At 26.1% G+C, this 20,232-nt stretch overlaps 1 protein-coding gene across 1 annotated transcript; it reads right to left on the reverse strand.

Moving 5' to 3' along the window:
* Window positions 1-7,441: 7,441 nt before the first annotated feature.
* Window positions 7,442-19,433, reverse strand: LOC145844599 (protein NATD1-like). Its single transcript, XM_082951996.1, has 3 exons — window positions 19,283-19,433; window positions 14,545-14,663; window positions 7,442-7,829 (listed from the first exon to the last, which is right to left on the reverse strand). The coding sequence occupies exons 1-3, from the start codon at window positions 19,395-19,397 to the stop codon at window positions 7,719-7,721; spliced, it is 345 nt and encodes a 114-aa protein (XP_082808122.1). The 5' UTR covers window positions 19,398-19,433; the 3' UTR covers window positions 7,442-7,718.
* Between the last annotated feature and the right edge of the window lie 799 nt (window positions 19,434-20,232).

Below are 20,232 nucleotides of genomic sequence, written 5' to 3' on the forward strand. Positions count from 1 at the left end.
AAATGTTTTTTTCATAAGTATGCTCAACTTTACAGAAATTAAGACTATAGCATTTTCAAAAAGCTTAAATATTAAAGCTAAATAATAAATGCTTAAAGTTAGACGTTTTGCAGAAGTGTTTTTTTTTTCACGCCAGAGGTTACTACTTAGTGGGTAGCATTAGCAAAGTGCGGCCTTTAATAAAATTTTCAGCTAAAAACGAACCTTTTGGAAACTATAAAATTTTTTGAGTAAAAACTTACAATTAGGCGTATAGATTAATAAAATATCATTTACGAATGCTTATTGTTGTTTTATGAATAAATTTATGGCTCAACATAATAACTTTTTATTGACAACTATAACCATTTTAATTAACTGCAGCCAGCGAGCAACTTATGATATGCACAATAGCCTACATCTTATTTCGAACACTGGTCTAGTGCATGAAACGCTGTATGTTTTAATAAACGTATAGACATAACTAACTTTAAAAAGTATTTTTGAGTGTTAGATATGAAAACTGACCCAAAAACGTCTAATCCAAACAATTCTAGTCCGTTTGTATTAAATTCTCCCACATCTGGATCTCTGACTAGAGATATTTTACAATCCAATTGTAGATTATAAAGTATACAAACATAAGCTTATTTAAAACCTGGACAAGACGTTAAAAGGTATACAAGTTGTGTGCGACTGGACAATCGAAAGGTTATTTGTGCACTAAGTCCTAGGGCCAAATATCTTAAGCGATTATTTTATGTCCTTTAATGAAAACTAACAGTAGTAAGTCATGTAATCTAAAACTACTACAAAAAATAAATCAACATGTTTTATTTTAATCGACAAATACAAAAATATGCAAATAAAGTCGTAGTTAAAATTTAATCTTTGACTTTTCATTAAATTGTTTTGTAACTTCTATAGCAACCAGTGATTTACCTAATCCATAACATTAGGATATGGACGGGTTCGGATATTTTGGAAAGTTAGTATCCGGATCTTACTTTAAAATTAGAATCTGGACGATTTCTGATATAAAAGTGCAGTATTCGGCCGGATGCGGTAGATCACTACTTGTAACTCAACATAAATAATTGCCTATAAAAAATGATAATTTAGTAAAATTTTAAGTTTTTAGAATACTGTTTATATAATATATAAAAAAAGCCTTTAGAAAGCAAATTCTACCTACAAGTCTGTTTTATACCCTTGCTTAAATAAAAGTTGTTTTTATATTTGAAATATCTTTTTACTACTACAGGTCCTAGGATAGGGGTGGGTAATGTTTTTCAATCAACAGGCCGGATACGGAAAATTTTAATCTTTTGCGGGACGGAGCATTTTGAGTTAGTGACTTACCGGATCCAGCCGAATAATGAATTTTTAGATCCGAATCTGACTGAATACTAATTTTAAGTCGAGATCCAGATCCGGTCGGATTCTAATTCAAATAAAAGTTTCGGATTTTATCCAATAAAACAACACCCGAGCCTTTATCAGGTTTAGCTGTAACGAGATTTAATCGTTCTTTTTGATAGTATTAATTGTATTTATTATTTCTTTTGTATCGATAAACTGACTTTTTTCCGGCATTATTTTGGTTTAACTGTGAGCAATTGATACCAAGTTAGCCTTAAATGTGTTGAAATCATTGCTATTCTTAGCTTTAAGGCCACTTACCTGATTAAGAAAGCTTTCATACCGTAAATAAAGACTAATTTAAAGACTTCGAAAAAGTTGTTACGCCTTTTTAAATAATAATTTTAACTTTGAGATCCTTTCAGGTTTTTATAAAACATGCTTCAATATACTTTTATTTGAGTTTTTGTTTAGAGGTTGCAGTTTCAACAACTTTTATTTTTCTTAAAACTACTTATTACTTTTCTTTCAATTTTCGAACTATATGTAATCCACGGGTGGGTGTCACTTTTGCACGAGGGAGCACTTTTGCACGAGCGTCACTTTTGCACGAAGGGTCACTTTTGCACGGGAGGACACTTTTGCACGGCGACTCTTTCGCACGAGCGTCACTTTAGCACGAGGGGACACTTTTGCATGGCGTCACTTTTGCACGCAGGGTCATTTTTGCACCGCGACATTATTTTACGGTAGCATTGGTGCACAACGATACTTTTGCACAACGTCACATTTTTACGATGAAATTTTTGCACAGCGACATTTTGGCACGATGACTTTTTCGCACGGAACATCAATTTTGCATTTTGGTAAAAAATGTATAGATAGTACCAAATTTTCAACATAAAAAGAAACTAAAAGCTAAGATTTAATAACATACTTATATTAAAGGCAAAAAATGAAAGGTTTAAAATCTTAAACAGTAAAAGTTAATCTTAGAAACAAACTAAGGAAAGATAAAATAAAATTATTTATAAAAGATTCATACCAGGGACAAAAATTTAATTTATTTAGAAAATAAGATAAAAAAATACTTTAAGTGTAAGTAAATTGTTCTAGTTTATTTTAAACTTTAATATATTAATCAACAACTATGTCTTTTTATATATTTTACTAAACGATTACAAGTTTATTATCCATATGATGGACCTAGGCATCAAAATCTAGACCACTTAAACTGAAAGACACATAAAGAAAAATTAAAATTAACACAAAAACTTTATTTATTAAAACAAAGATAAAAGCATAGTTTAAAATAAAATTCATAGGTTAAAATAAGAAGCAAAACTTTAACCACAAGCTTATACTTTTTTACGCTTTGATGTAGAACGATCAACGTCAAATATTTAAATGCATTGACTAACAACAAAAATAAAAACCTAACGCTCCAAGGACATTAACAATAGACTGACCAGATGAATAATTATTAAATACATTGAAAAAGGACTCATTATTAATAGAGTAAAGGTGCTGCTAATAAAATTGAACTATAAACTAAGCTAAACATTAAAATTAAATCAACGGTTGATAAAAATTACACATTAATTTTACTAACACAAATATAATTCTGATGAAACTTTTTTAACTTTGATCGAAATTCTTTAAAATTTTTGCAAGAAACTAATTTATTTGGTAGTTTGTTCCATATTTCAACTGACCTATAAAAAAATAGAATTCTGCCAAGACTCATTATTGAAATATTGCAGAGGTTAAAGACTAATATTGTATATTTTTTTTGAAGATAAGTTCAAACTTTCAAATGTTACTCTCTCATTGGCTTATCATGATCATGCATTTATAGTATTTATTTCATTACATTATAGTAATGAAATAATCCAAGTTCAAATCATTTAAAATTGCTCTCTTTATTCTCACGCTAAACTAAAAAATAAACATCAAGTAAAATCTGAAATACCTTTACACTTCATAAATTAAATTTTTTTTTTAAATTTAATAGTTGTTAAAAATTATTATAAATTTAAAATATTTCTTTAACAACTTTATAATGCTAATTTTAATATCAAGAGAATACAAGTAAAAATTAATATTTAAGACTCGTGTTTTAAAGCCTTACTAAATTAAGTTTATCTTTCTGTTTAAAAATTAACGAGATTCAGATTATTTTTATTTAGAGTATTCAAAATTGTTTTTATTTAGAATTAGAAATTTTATTTTAATTAATCATCTAGTTTGTTTTAATTAAGATTATAAATATGAATTGTGGTACGTAATTATATTGTTCTCCGTAAAACTTCAAATAAAAACTTTTTTTCAAGAACTTTATTTAAGCACTGACGAAGTCTTTGACCGAAACTTAGTCTGTAAAATAAGATTTTGCTAGAACAAATTAGATTATAAATATGAATTGTGGTACGTCATTATATTGTTCTCCGTAAAACTTCAAATAAAAACTTTTTTTCAAGAACTTTATTTAAGCACTGACGAGGTCTTTGACCGAAACTTAGTCTGTAAAATAAGATTTTGCTAGAACAAATTCATAAAAAGTTTACATTAAAATTTCATTAAATAACTACCGCATTTTATTCATTCAAAACAACTTGCGTTTAAAAGCGAATGTTATTAAAGTTAACAAAAATAATAAATTTATATTTGAGAAAATAAAAATTAGAAGCGTGGAAAAGTGAAGTTCCATTCAAAATTGACTGATTGTTTAAAATTTTCCCAGTTCATAAGTATATCCGTGAAAATATAACGCCGTGCATAAGTGACGCTTTGCAAAAATGTCGCCATGCAAATGTAACGTCATGCAAAAGTTTTGACGTGTAAAAATGTCGCCGTGCAAAAAATGACCCTGCGTGCAAAAGTGACGACCGTGCAAAAGTGTCCCCTCGTGCAAAAGTGATGCTCGTGCAAAAGTGACCCGTTCCCGTAATCCACTTATTATTTTTATACCTATTTTTTACGTAACACTCCTCATACAACTTATAAAGTAAACCATGTAAAGCTTTTTAAAAAAATTAATAATATTTCTGAGCTTAGCTAGTTCAGAAAGTAACAAAAAAAATTTGACAAACTAAAAATGGGTTTCTAGTACCATCACTTAATTTAGTAAACTCATAATGTAAAGTATTTCTTACAGATATAAAGAAGCATAATTAGTCTAAAAGGGTTTCCCAAAGTGGGACATACGGCCCCCTTAGGGGCCGTGAGGTCGTAATTTGAAAATACATTAGATATTCCGGAGTTCATGATGAAGAGTAAAAAAAAAGAAGGTCTTAAGCGTATTAAAGGGTAGTTTTTTGGTAAATCTTGTCGGAAGGAACCATAATTTTTTTTTCTTTAAAAGAGGGTCTTTATGAAAAAAAATTGGAAACCCTGGTTTAAAGCTGTGTTCAATGCAAACTTCACATAACTATGCAAAAATTATAAACTATATTGTATTAATTAACTAAAATTTATGATATTACTTGTTTATAAAGGTTTTAAAAACCAGAATTTAAATCAAAGTATACAAATAATAAAATAAATATAATATATAAATTATACAGCCTTAGAGGTTGACTCTAATAGCAACATTAGCTTTTTGAGACGACACAAAAATATTTAGCCAATCTAACTTAGTTTTACAAAAATCTTTAGATAAAATCTACCATTGGCTAAAAGAAAGGAGATTAAACCTAAATCCCAGCAAATGTCATGTTTTGAATATTCGCAAAAGTACACCTATTCCAGCGTTTGATTTTAAAATAAACAATGCAATCTTACCTAAAACTGACGTATTTAAAGACCTTGGAATTTTTATTTCAGACAATTTAAAATGGAACCATCACGTTAACTTTATTTACCATACTGCATCAATTTTATCTTTTCAAGTTCTAAAAAGCTTTATATCTACGGATTTGGTAATTCTTAAGAAACTGTACCTAGTTTACATCCGTCCTAAGATGGAATAAAACACACCTTTATGGTCTCCATATTCTATAAAAGACATCAACCAACTAGAATCTATTCAAAGAAAATTTACGAGATTAATCTTTAATCGGTGCAACATTTCATATACGTCTTACATAGACAGACTAACAAAGCTTAATATAAAAACTTTAGAGTGCAGAAGACTTGAATTTGATCTAATTACTTTTTTTAAACTGATTAACAATGAAACTACTATTGATTCTCAAACTTTCTTTAAACCCTATGAAAATAATTACTCACTCAGAGGTAATAATAGAAAATATACATGCAAATATCATTTCAACTATGTTGGTTGGCACAAATCTTTTTCTATCGTTCGGTAAAAATGTGGAACAAACTTCCAAATGAACTAGTATCGTGCAAAAATCTTAAACATTTTCGATTAAACTTGAAAACATTTGATTTAAATAAAATATTTACCAGTAAAATTTTTAAGTGATTAGTTTTGTTCATCTCTTTAGCCATTGATTTAGTGTGTGGTATGTAGTTTATTGGTAGTTTAATCTGTAAGTTACACCTTCCCCTTATAGATTTTAGGTACTTTTCAACTTTGATATTTTGGAAGGGCTGTTGTTAATGTGCTTTAGATTTTGAAATTATTGGATATTCAGTTGATTCCTAAGCTAGATTTGTGAACTGTTGCTGCCAAATTTTTGAAGTGATTTTTGACTGAATTTGCCGTCATAACGAGTGGCAAATAGTAGCTGAGATGAATGTTCTGCAAGATGAAGACAGCTTCTGAAGATTTGACAGAAATGCTTGTTACAGGGATTTGTTGCTTTGGAACGTATAATTGGAGATTGGTGACTTTGGAATTGTTGAATATTTGGTTGTGAAAGTTTTAATTTATTCAGTTTCTGCCTTGTATAAGTTTTATGTTTACTTAATCACTGTAATTTGTTTTTTTCTTTTTGTGTTAGTGTCTTTCAGTTTAAGTGGCTTAGGTTTTAATGCCTAGGTCCTTCGTTGGACAATAAACTTAATAATAATAATAAATGACTTTCTTAAACATTACTTTTTTTTTTCAAATAGTATATTAGCCAATATTAAACTTCGAAAAATATTTAGTATCAATAATTTTATAATCAATCTGTTAAAAATGTGAAAAAGTATACCTACTTCTTTTTTGCTAAACATTTATAACTTTTCAAACAAAAGGGTTGATTATACAAATTTGATCATCAGACCACAAGCTTTCGGTAGACTTTGACCGGTTTCAGTCTACCGAAGGCTTGTGGTCTGATGATAGAATTGGTATGATCAACATTTTTGTTAAACTTGATCTTGTCTTAAGGCATACAAAAGTCCAGGCTTCTGCTCTGCTGACTTTTGCCGATGTTTTTGTTGATTGTTTTCAAAAAAAAAGACAACTTTTATATTTAAAAACTTTAATTATGTTTTTAATTTTTAAATGTTCAAATTGTCCTGCTATGGTTTTTTGTGATTTTTGTTATTCATTTAATAAATACATTTCAAAATATTTCAAAAAAATTAACAAAGTATTCATTCTAAATTCATTATTATTGCAGTTTTAAGTATTTCAAGCAATGTCAATAAGTTCTGAATAAAATATTTGTTGATTTTTTTCACGTACATATTTATATATTTAGCAAAAAATAAAGAACAAATTAAAGTACAATGAATCCTTCTTAGAAATTAATTAAAAGTATTAAACCAAAACCTTCATAATTTAAGTTAAACATTTTCTGTAGTAAAGCAGTTAAAAGCTATATATCAGTTCCTTTAATTTTCACGATAGTTTATTTTGAAAACAATTTGAAACAACTTGACAACTAGTGTGTCCATCATAATGCTTTTATTTCAACGACTTTGATTTGTATGATTATATGTGCTAAAGAAATTATAATTGGTAGTCAATAAGTCATTAATTGCATAGTTTAATTCTAAAATTAGTACTACTTTTATTTAAATTTTTCGTCACTTCATATTTTTTTGTCAAAAAGTTCTAAGTCTTGTTAATATATTGTACTTATTAAAATTATCAAAAAAGTACAGTATTAATAAGTTAATTTATATGTAAATAAAACCACACCTACATTATACACATTAAGGTTTTTTTAAATTCATACAATTATAACACTTTTATAACAAAATATTATAAAACTTAATATAACATTTAGTTTAAAAAGATTATTTCAAAATATTTTACTTAACTTGTTTTAAAAGCATTTATGATCGATCACTATAAAATACAATTCTAACTAAATATAACTAAAAACAAGTATCAATTTCAAATTAATATGAATGTATAAAAAAAATTGTAATTAAAAAAGTTAGTAAACAAACTTATAACGTTTTACTTTGATTACGAATTAATAAAGAAATAATGACAAAAAAACTATGTTTTAAACCATTCTAACTAAAAATTAATCATTGAAAAGATGTTTGTACTTTGGGTTTAATTCAATGTAATACTGTACATATGGACAAGTGGCTTTGAACTTTAAATCATTGTTAATTCCATGTTTCAAAGTTGCCTGTAAAGAAATTAAATACTCACAACTAATTGAGAACTTATTCTACAGTTCTATAAATTTTCAAGTTTAAAATAAATAAAGTCTATAGTTAAGCATTTTGTAATAAGTCTCAGAACAGTTTACAAATTAAAATTTATGTTATTTGGTAGTAAAATAATTTATATATCAATTATAATAGTATCAAACTTAAACAGTACTTTTTTATTATTACACTAACACATGTTTCTGTTTGTTAACACCAGAAACATGTGTTAGTTTTATAAAGAAAGAGTACTGTTTAAATTTGATACTATTATAGTTGATATATAAGCTTTGTGAAATAAAATAAAAAATAAAATGAGTAACTTGTTTTAATAAGTTGCAAATGGTATATGAATAGTAACAAGTTTAAACAGTACTCTTTTATCATTACACTAACACATGTTTCTGTTTATTAACTTACAGAAACATGTGTTAGTTTTATAAAGAAAGAGTACTGTTTAAACTTGTAATTATTCATATACCATTTGCAACTTATTAAAACAAGTTACTCATTTTATTTTTTATTTTACTTCACAAAGCTTTTCAAAGCTATACTAGTTTCATTGTCAAGTGGTAAATGTTAAACAAAATAAAAACAATAAAAATTAAAAGAAAACAGAAATCGAAAGCTGCTCTTATTTCACAACAGTTTACGTATGTTCAATAAAATTCCAAAAACGAATAGCATCCATATTTCAAAAACACAACATTGTTATTTAACCGGCCTACACCAGCAAAAAAAAATCTGACTACTTAAGCAACAAAAGTAAATGCTCGGAAGCAGGGACGTAGCTAGTTCAAAAAAGTTACGAATCTGCAAAAATCAAAACATCTGAAATGACGCGTGATAACGTCCTAGAGGGATCATAGCAATTTAAACTAACTCTAATGTTATTGAATTTAATATGAAAATATGCAGTTATGTTAAAACTTCAAAATTTTAATGTCAAATTATGGGTGATAACTGTATGCAAGGCAATTTATTTTGCTCCACACCTTTATGAATCTTTATGTGTTGCTACTTGTGTAAACCCATAAATATTTTATGGCATAAAACTTTTATTGAAATTAAGTATAAGAAAATCACATTTTAACTTGAAAACATTTATATTGTTTTCAAAATCAAACATTTAACGTAGTCAATAGAAACAATATTAAATTATGCAAATTTTTGTAACATAAAATTGTATGATTTTGATTTTTGAATTAAAAGCTCCGTCTTCCATTAGAATCAATTTTGCAATGCAGCTTTATGACAAATTAAATAATTTCTTTTCGGTACTAAGTTTATATAAAAATTTGAGACAACAATTCATTTTGCAGTATATTTTATTTTTGTTAACTAAAAATTTTTCAATCTACCCTTTTCAATAGTTTTTTCTAGATAACTAAATAGATTTTTCTAAAATAGTAAAATTAATAAAATTGTAAGATTATGCGTCATAATAGGTATTTAAGTGTTTTAAAGTCTATATTTATTAAAACTAATAAGCCAATTACTATTTTAGAAAAATCTATTTAGTTATCTACAAAAACTATTGAAAAGGGTAGATTGAAAATTTTTAGTTAACAAAAATAAAATATACTGCAAAATGAATTGTTGTTTCAAATTTTTAGACAAATTAAATCTTTAACGCGCTAAATGTATACAATTTAGATGTATTTAATTCGTTTAATTTTTACGACACTAAAAATGCTTAAGAGTACATATATGTCAAAATTATTTTTTAGGAGTGCATAACTAAGTATAAATGAATCCTAAAAGCTAAGTATTTTCAAGCTGAAATAAAAGAGAGTTTTTTCGCACATAGGTATACGTTTCTGCAGATTAGCAAAAACGTACCAAGCTACGTCGGAAGTATTTGACGCGTATGTTATTTATAAATACACCTGCTCTGCAGATCAGAGCTTCTCCTACATTGGAGAAACATCACGGCAAATCTTCCTACGAATTACAGACCACTGCGGAACAGATAAAAACAGCGCAATATTTGAACATCTTTTTAATAACACACACTGTCAAAACTCTGACATAATTCAAAATTTTAAAGTTTTGAAACGATGTAAACAAAGCGAACTCTACAGCCTGAAATCAACATTGATTGAGGAAGAGCGACCTAAGTTAAATACGCTCATAGCATTAAATTGAAAAACAAAATTACTAACAATTTATTAATTAACATATCTTTATTTTAGTTTACTTGCTAAATCTCTAAAGTTTATATTTATTTAAGTTTGTTCATACGTCATAATTTAAACTTATTTTCTAAACTGTTAATTAACCAAGTTTAAAAAAAATTTCTTTAACATATACCACTTGACAATGAAACTAGTATATTTTTTAAAAGCATTTAATAAAATTTAAAATAAAATGAGTAATCTGTTAATAATAAAATAATTAGTTTACAAATAGTATATAAATACGTTTAAAAGCCTTCCAATAATAGTACTTATGTTATTATTATATATTCCAGTGAATTTGTTTCGTTGGGATCTTTATTAACAAACGTTTAAATTTATATTTCGAACAGTTATTTTAATTACAATGATTAAGTTATATCAAAAACAAAGTTCTTAAATTTTAATAACTAGATATTCTTGAAGCGAAAAAATGAATTACTTAAATACTTTTTTTTTTGCAGAATATATAAAAAAAAAACTTTTCTTAAGTTCACAATAAATCGCTACTGATATAGATAAAACAAGATAAAACTGTACATGTACTGAATTTATTCGTTAGAAAATAGTTACTGATCTTGTTTTGCAACATATAAAATGCTTGAAAAATATGAAACAAATAACACAGTAAATGTCCAAGCATGATTGTGTATTACTCTGATACAACAGCACAACTACTTATGTTCTGATTTACTTTTCTTTCTTTGTAAGCCTGCTTTAGCTTTACTAAAAAAAAAGATCATTTTAGTAAACAACTTCAAATAACTTCAACTACTATACTATTTTAAGGTTTACCTTGCAACAAATACAAGTATTAAAAAGTTAAGAGTTAATAATTATCAGAGATCTACCGGGTCTGGGAATCCGGCCTTTTTAGATAAGATCCGGATTTAATTAACTAATAGAGAAAAAGTCAAGTTTCTTTTGTAGAAACAAAATGTCTATAACTCAAAAAATATTAAGACAATAATAAAGTTCTTTGTAAATAAAAGATTTCTAGGTAAACATTCGAGCACAAAAAATCCACATTATTGGGCAATTTTACAAAAATTAATTGATTAATATCATGGCTGTCAGCTGCAAAATTTAGTCACTTCTAATTGGCTAAAACTATATTTGTTTAAGAATTTAATTTATAAAACATTGTTTTATTTCGATTTATTTGTTATATGTTTGGGTGAGGTTGGTTAAGGTAACGATTTAGATTTAAAATTTTTGTAAATTAGGTGTTTAAGTTTTATTAATGTACTGATGCATACCTTATCTGATTTACTCAATATTATAAAAAACAGTTATCATTTACAGATGTTAAAAAACTTTTCTAAATCACAAACAATGTTTCTTATATAGTGTAAAACATCGTAAAGTCAAAAACAATTACATATGTTCAATAATTCAAAATAATTCAAAATTTCTGAATAAGCACTTAATAATAAATAAAATTAACTCTTTTGAACAAAATATTGAAACTGGACTATATCTCATTCTAGATCTAGAAAAAAAGTTCCCTGAGATTTAAAAAAATCTTAAAATTTCCCTGAGATTTAAAAAAAAATCTTAAAATTTCCCTGAAATTTTTAGAAAAAATTAAAACTGCCCCGAGTTTCTCTGAGTTAAAAAAAAGAGCCAAAATTCCCTGAGTTTCCCTGAGTGTGTGGCAACCTTGAAAACTGTAGGTGCCAGTATATGTTTGAAGTATAACTTTACGTATTTATGAAAAAAATTCTTTACTGGCTTTAAAAAGTTTGTCAGATCCTCTGTCATTTTACTAAAAAAAATTAAAGTGTACACATTAAACTAAAAACTTGTAAGCGTTTTTATGTCATTAGACAAATCAGACTTAAAGTAGACACATCAGAGTCGAATAACATTTAAAATTAATAAAACTAACAGATAGAAAAACTTTTGAAACTACTAAAAAAATATATTATTTTAATTAAAGCTACACATTGGTTTAGTTTTGCAATCCGGTTATTTTCATATTAGAAAGACCACAGCCATGTTTTAGATTATATTTTTGGTCTCTACAAGGTTGGACTTATATTTATTTTAAAGTCAATGAACACCTTTCTGATTCTTTTTGAAAACTGTCTAACGATTTAACTGGCTTACTTTCTACCATTGCTATGCTATCCTTATGAAGATTGGTTAGGTCCAATTATTCTGCTCAAGTATATGTTTTTTCTATACTTTATACAGCATGAGAAACTTAACTGATTTACAATTTTCTGCATCATGAAAACTTCCTTGCATTACGTCAAAATCGTCTTCTCAGTTTTCTTTGTCCAAGTAGAGTTATTATAACTAATAGTTGATTTTCAGCATTGATCTTTTGTTCTTTACTATTTGTACAATAGTTTTTAGCTAATGTTAGTGCTTTTAGCAGCGTGTTTTTATAAATAATAAGATAAATATCATTAACATCAAACTTAATGAATCTATGCTTATGATCGTTTATAATTTTTTTAAACCTGTTAATAACAGATTGAGCATTTTTTCATTGATTGACTTTCTTAAAACACCTCATTCAATTAATTAATCTATCTAAAGAACGTAGCTAAAATAATTTTAAATACGTTAATTAATAGAGTGTAATTCTCGCCAGAACCACGAGATAATGTACAATGCTGCTAATGAAAAAAATTCAGAATAAAAACAAACAATATTCTAAATTTTATGGTACCATATTCATTATTTATATAGACAAAAACTAGTAAACATATCTTAGAAACCGTTAGTCAAAACTTTGGCCAACGCATTCTTACCATAATATTTTCAACAGAAAGCTTTTTAAAATTTTGTAATTGTGCATGCCAAGAATGAAGAGCCAAATAATGTCTCACAACTGAAAACACTAAAGTATAAACATGAAAAATTAAAGCTTTACGAATGCAAAGAAAAGTATATTTTCGATAAAATTTGTTTACTAAGAAATATCACCTGTAAGTGGAGAGTAGTAAAAGCTGAGCACTTTTAGCAATTTTAGTAAAGTTTTTACGAACTAGTCTATTTCAAATAGTAGAGAAATTAACAACTAGTTAAAACTGTTGTGTTTCATTTAAAATGTATATTGCCATCTACAATTTCTTGTGAATAGCCTCTCTATTTTCATATTTACATAACAAATAAAAGTATAACTTTTTTTCATTAAAAAATATTTGAACGAAATAACAATTATAGAACAAAAACAATATTTTTGTAGAAATAAATGTGCGGAAATCAAACAGCTTAACATTTTAATTTAATTATAAATCAGATAACACTTTTACGCATTATATTAAAGCAGAAAAATCCTTATTATGGTAAACAATTTATAATGATTTTATATTGATGTTGCGTTTATTTACAACATTACTCTTTATGTTTTTATTAGTTTTTTAATTACTTTAAGCAAACATAATTTCGGCAGCTTAAATAGTACATATTCATTAAAACCTCGTATGTTCAAGCTTTTACTGCTAATTTTTATAGAACATAAAAATTAAGTTTCAACAATCTGCTAACTACGTACGTAATTTCTAGGTACGAACTGCTAATATGGTACGCACATTTTAGCCAAAAACACTGTGTTTATAGTGTGTTTTTGCTTTAAAATAAATAAAAAAACCTTACAGTAGTGATACAATTCAATTATGTTTAAGAATAAACGATACTATGTTACACTCAATTAAAACTAAAGAAACCAGAAACAAAGTTATGAAATTACAAATTTCATATCAAATTCAATATTTAATACAACTATAATACTGTTTATTTATTTAACAAAATTAATGACCATGGAATTTATTTTTGCTTACGCTATGATTAATACATAGAAAAAAAAATTCTTAAAAAGTAATATAATAACTAGAAAAACGAAAATGATGAACTACGCAATTAACATTTACATACTAAATCATTCAAACCCAAAAGGAAAAAACAAAAAGCGATATTAAACAAATTAAAGTATATTGCAAAAAAAACACTTTCATCCGAATAATTAAAACATAAATGTTAAAATCATATAAATAAAAATAAAGAACATTGCAATTAAGATTTAGTTAGAAATAGATGCGTCTAAAATTATGTCTATTAGTGTAACTTGTCGTTTGGGTTAAACAAACTTTTTTTTTGCTTTTTTAATAATTTTATAACCCTAAACTAGCTTTTTTGAATATAAACAATTTGAGAGAAGCATGATTAATATTGTCAAAAATAAAACTAAAATTAGTATTCAAATAACATTTATAAATTTACTATGATAATTTTTAAAAATACAAGGACGTAAAAGATATATCAAAGAACTTTGTGGGTTGAATATAAACTTTGTACATAAATAAAACTTACACATAGATACATATATCAAAAAAAGTACTTAAGACTTTTAGTATATACCTAAGAAATATGTTTTTTCATAATGAAATTTTTTTGTCGAATGTTGTTTTAATAGCCATTTATAAATTTTAGTAGCTTAAACATGCTTAAAGCCACTAAAGTGCCTAGTATCTAGCTGGCAGGTTACTGTATTAAAACTTACCTCAACAACAATTTTTGCAATTCCTTTACCACGTAGCTTTGGAGGTGTTTCAACATATAATAAGTCCCATTTTTTTGAATTAATATATTCATATTTTAGAAAGGATTCAGAGTTTCTTTCTAAAAGAATGAGAATAGTTAGAAAAATATAATAAATTAAATTAATATAATTTTATTATTATTAAGGTTTAACTTAAAATAATGACTAGTAGCAGTACTTTGGCAAATTTCAGCAAAGCTGAGATATGTTTTGCGATCATACAACAAGTAGTGATCTAACAAATCCAAAAGATTCGGGTATTGCTGGATGCGAATCCAAAAAGGCATTATCTGGCCGGATCCGAATAACTAGGATCTGGTAGATCACTTTATTTTATATTTTTATAACTAATTTATATTTTTAGGTATTTAAGCTTGGTTAACAGTAACTATTTCGGTGCTCTTAATACTTTGTTTTTTTATCAACTCATTTCTTTTGTTAGGTCACTTAGGCTGATCTTTTGGGTGTACTCAAAAACCTGCTACTAATTTGCATATATCAAAACAAGAATAATAACAAGATGTAGATTTATAATTATTAAATCATAATTAATATACCTTTTTTTCGACTTATTTGTATGTGTTTGGGTAAGGTGGGTTAAGGATAAGGGTATAGGTTAAAATAACATTTAATTATTAAAGATTTTAGTATTGTTTAAATAGATTCAAACAAGTTGCAGGTTTGTGATGTTCTTAGGATTTTTTGCATTAAATTGTGACCAGCCTGTACATAAACCTATTCTACTTAAATGGAGACTTTTAATAAAAGAAAAATCTTACTGCTAAAAGTTCTAAACGAATTGTGACACTTACTCAGTGATATATTAGCATGTAAAAAAGGTACTGCAGTCTTCCTCTAGCTGCTTAAACAATACACACATGTAAGTCTGTTGGATTGTTATATTGATAGAGCATTATTATTTTGTAAAAGATCTGTTAAATTCAAAGAAGAACTTTTAAAGACTATAAATTTACTCTAAAATATTAATAAACCAACTAAATAAAGAACTTCTTGAAACCCATAAAATTGACAACTTAACTTTCGAATGATAACAAAAAACAAGTACTGGTTAAATCTCTAAAATTCATCAACGTTCGTTTTTTTAGCTATCTACTTAAGAAAAAGTTAGTTAAAATTTTTAAAACAAACTATAACTGTTTTTGGAAAACACAGTGTAAAAATGATACCAGCATTTTTACCAAAAAAGGGTTCGAATACTAATATTCAAAAATATTAGACTCATAAGTCATAAACAAGTATACCTGCTCTGTAGACTAGAGCATCTCCTACATAGAAATACATTGGGCTAAACGTTTCTAAGAGTTACTGTTTTTTAGTGCTATACTTTATCATTTGCATGAATGTATAACGTGTTAAAACTCGAAGACTTAACATAGCTTAAATTCTAGAGTTGTGCTCAAGGTGAGCTTTGTATTTTAGAATAAATTCTAATCAAAAAAGAGAAACCGAAGTTAAACACACAAGTAGATACAAATGGAAAGAAAGCTTTATTGACAATATATTAACCTACATACGTTTAAAACTTTAAACTGCTTGTGTTTTTATAAACTTGTATGTTTTACATCTTAAAAAATTTTATTTTTATGTATCCTTCAAACAGTTATAAATTTCATTTTACTTTAGACAAATTTTCATCATTAAAAAAACTTAAAGAGACCTATTGGATCCAAAAAAATAGTGCCCGGCTGGATCCAAATTTATTATGAAATTAAGATCTGCCCGGATCAAGATCCAAATTTATTTTAACTAGGATCTGGGTCCGAACCATATTTTGAAATTAAGATCTGGTCAGATTTGAAACCAAATACTAGGAACCAGTAGATTTATAAAAGTAAGCATTAGAAAGCACTGCCACAACAAGAAACAACGACTTGCTAAACAATCTATGACCAGTTTAACCCAGTCTTAGATTGCTTTGGAAACAGTTGTTGATGGTTGTGCAATGTAACCAAGAGCTTACTGCAACAACGTTTAGTATGATGCTGTTTAGTTACTTAATTGAATCTTTACACACATGTAATTATTAATTTGCTTAGTAGCAGGAGAAATGCACGCGTTAAGTAAGTGGTGCATGTCAGTGGTGATGCATATAAGTTTTAAAAGTCAAAAAATTTCCATTATTTTAAAAAATATTGCTTTGAGCTAACTAAAGAATTTATTTTAAGCACTACAGTTGTAGTAAACTACCTAAATAATCAATTTATACAAAAAAAAAAGCTGACATAAAAAAATATATTAATTTTTGAACATAACTTTTTCTAAACAAACACAATATTATTTTCAAAATATTGTAAATAATTTAATTTTTAATCTATCAGTTGAGTTCTTTAGTTATGCTAGTTGTGTGTTTTAAGAAGAATAGTCCAACAAAATTTCCTAAAACTAGTATCAGTAGAACTGTCATAATGTTTACACACAATTGTTGTTTTAGATATGGTCTCAAACCAGAAAGTTTAAAATATTTTAAAAAAATATAAAATTTTATATTACCATTAGAAACTTTAAGATGAGAAAGTTCTTCGTTTAACTACACTATGATAAAACTTTGTAAATTTTTTTGTTAGAAAGGCACGCAACTTGATGGTTAGATATGTTCAAAAAAATAGGTTTTATAGAGATTAGATTTTTTAATGTTAAAACCTTAAAATTATCAAACAAAACTTATAGTTGTGCTAATTATTTGTTTTACAAGCATAATGACAAAACATTGTAAGGTTAATGTCATAACAATGTTTGTATTATTTAAACTATTTTTTTTTCTAAAGTATCAAGAAAATTACAAAAAAAAATTATACCAAACTTTAACTTAATTTACTAGATATAGTTTAAATAAGGTAATATAAAAAAAAAACTTATAATTTATCTATTTATAAAAAAAACTTAAAGTTGAAGTTTAATTTGTCCACTATTCAAATAAATCATATATTACTTAAAGTAAAACTTTTAAGTTTACTTTAAAGTAATTTAGTCTAAGTTTTGTTTAGTGAGGTGCTAAAAGTATGCATTGTTGTCATTTTTATTAAAGATTTTTTTAAACTTGGCAATAGTCTTTTGAGATTTTCTAAATGTAAATTTATCAGTTGGCTTCTTAACTTTAACTTACACATTAATTTCTTGTACATTGCTCAATGTTGATTTATCTAGTAACAAAAAAACTTTAAATTCTCTCAGCTCTTTCTGTATTGAACTGCTATTGGACTTTTCATTGAATCTTATTTTTTGAGAACAATTACCATTTAAGTTTATCTTATTTTATAGAGTTTTATCTGAGCTGTCAGACATTTTTAACCGCTTGAAAAAACTCTAAGTACTTTTTGAGATTTGAGCGATTAAAGTTGGTGACCTCAATAGATTCCTATTGGAAGGTGCAAACTAAAAACGCAAAAAAAAGACAGCTTCACTAAAAATCTATCTCCTTCTTCATTTTTTAAGCAATCTTCTTCAAATTTTCACAGAAATTGTATTATTAAATTTAAAAAAGATTGATACAGAAATTTTTTTAATTTTGAAAAATAAAATTTTTATTAAAAAAAAGCTATCTTTTTTTTTGTTTTTTTATCTAAAATCTTTATTTTTTAATATTTTTAGAATTCTAAAATTAAAAGTCTTTTAAATTATAAAAGGAAAATTTCCTGAAAATTTGAGGCCTCTAGCTCAAAAAATGAAAGAGAAGATAGATTTTTTAAATTTCCAAGAAAATTTACCTCAAAAATTATGCGGTCCATATGTTTGTATCGGAAATTTTTTTATAAAAATTACAACATCTCAAAAGCTAAATAAAACTTTTTAATTCTATAAAAACTGGCTTGTAGTTTGTACTTTAAGTTTTTATATAAGATCCAATGTTATTTTAAGTAAAAAAAATGTCAGACCCACTATGCCCTTAACATATTTTGAGTACCAAGTAATGCTGTTTTTAATTTCTAGCATAATAGCTTCAATTTTTAAATAAATCATAGTTAATTTTGCTGAAAAACTGAAGCAATAAATTTTTAGTAAAATAGTCTATATTTGCTCTTTTAGTTTGCGCCTCCAAAAAAAAATCCTATTGAGCGCTCTAACTTTTATCTTTTATATCTCAGAAGTTACTTTGAATTTGAAAAAGCAGTAAAAAGTAACAACTAGCTTATGTAAAAATATAAGACTAAATTTGAAAAAAAAATCGCGTAAATATTTATCTTTTATTGAACATTAAAAAAACGCTTAAAAGGTTTGGACTAAGGACCTAATGTACAAAAAACCTTTCGGTTATAGAGTCTTACACCACAAATAGTTGTGTAGTGAAGTAATAAAAATATTTTTTAGTTTGATGAACCTTTACATGATAATTAAAATTCCAAAAACTCAAGTTCCTACAAATCAAATTAAAATGTTTAGAGGTCCACTACTCAAAAAGTTATATATTATATAAGTTTTTGTAGATCTAAATATTAAGACTATGATGATAATAAATAAAAAAACTATTGTCAGTCTAAGTTTTACAAATAACATTAAAAAATTTAAAACTAGTCTTAGTCAGCCTATGTTTTTATAAAATTTTAAATTAAACTGAGTTTGTGGCAACCTTGTTTGCTTTACATTAACTAAAAAGCAAATAATGCACTGAAGTTAAGTAAGTGTCTTTAAAAAAAAATAAAAAATAAATTTATATCAAATGATAAATCAAAAAATATAATACCTGGTATAAAATATACAAATTTCTTGTTGATCTTGTCGTGCAAAACATCTTTAAGCTTTTTGTCAGAAAAATGTCTTATTTGATTAATAAGTATCCTTTTTGAACACAGCATCATTAGTTTTGATTTTAAGTTTCAATTTATTATATTACCTGAAACTAATAAAAAAAAAAAATTGCTTACTGTTTTACATGATATATTATTTAAACAACAGGTTACCTTTAAAAAGTTTATGCTATTATAAAAAAACCATATTTTAACAATATACAATTTAAAATAGAACACCAGTTTCACTTGCTATATATTAAATAATATAAAATCAGTCAAAAATTACTAATGCAATGTTAGCTAAAATTTATAAGATATATATAAACCAGCCGCAGAGAGCTGTAAGATTTGAGCCACAAGTTTCCTGCAGTTAGTGCTTGATTCAACATGTAGATCCAGAAATTTACATTGTATTGTTTAATTGTTGTATGTAAAGTTCTTTTTAACAAAATAATATTTTCTTAAAATTGCTTTATAATTTAAAGTTCTATCAGTTATTTCTCATTTTTATCAAACACTTCTTATTACTTCTGTCTCTTAGATGAATTTTATTTGTCAACTTTTAATTCCATTACAAAGTAAGTTTTAATATTAATACCTTGTTCCTTGTTCTTTCAATACATTTTAATACTCAATTTGTTGTGCTTATTTTGTAGAGTTTATACTAGTAGCCCTAAGTATCATTCAGTTTATCTAGTTATAGTGGTGGATTTTGAAAGTCATGATTTGTGTATTACATTTATGTTTAATCGAGAAGAAAAACAAGTCTTGAATTTTTTATTGCTGTTTTGTATTTTGAAATTCTGATATGTTCCAAATTACTTAGATAAAAACGACTTGGAATCTGAAAATATTTTGATGTAGTAGAGGATGATTCACTGTGTTGCTGATTTTTGCACCAAAA

This window comes from Thalia democratica, chromosome 9 (assembly GCF_965202585.1).
Source record: "Thalia democratica chromosome 9, ktThaDemo2.hap1.1, whole genome shotgun sequence".
NCBI classification, from domain to species: Eukaryota; Metazoa; Chordata; class Thaliacea; order Salpida; family Salpidae; genus Thalia; species Thalia democratica.

Coding starts and splice junctions, on each gene's coding strand:
- LOC145844599 (XM_082951996.1), bottom strand. CDS start 19,397: ATGATGCTGTGTTCAAAAAGGATACTTATTAATCAAATAAGACATTTT. Junction 14,664..19,282: donor ATTTGTATATTTTATACCAG/GTATTATATTTT, acceptor TCATTCTTTTAG/AAAGAAACTCTGAATCCTTT. Junction 7,830..14,544: donor TTGCAAAAATTGTTGTTGAG/GTAAGTTTTAAT, acceptor ATTTCTTTACAG/GCAACTTTGAAACATGGAAT.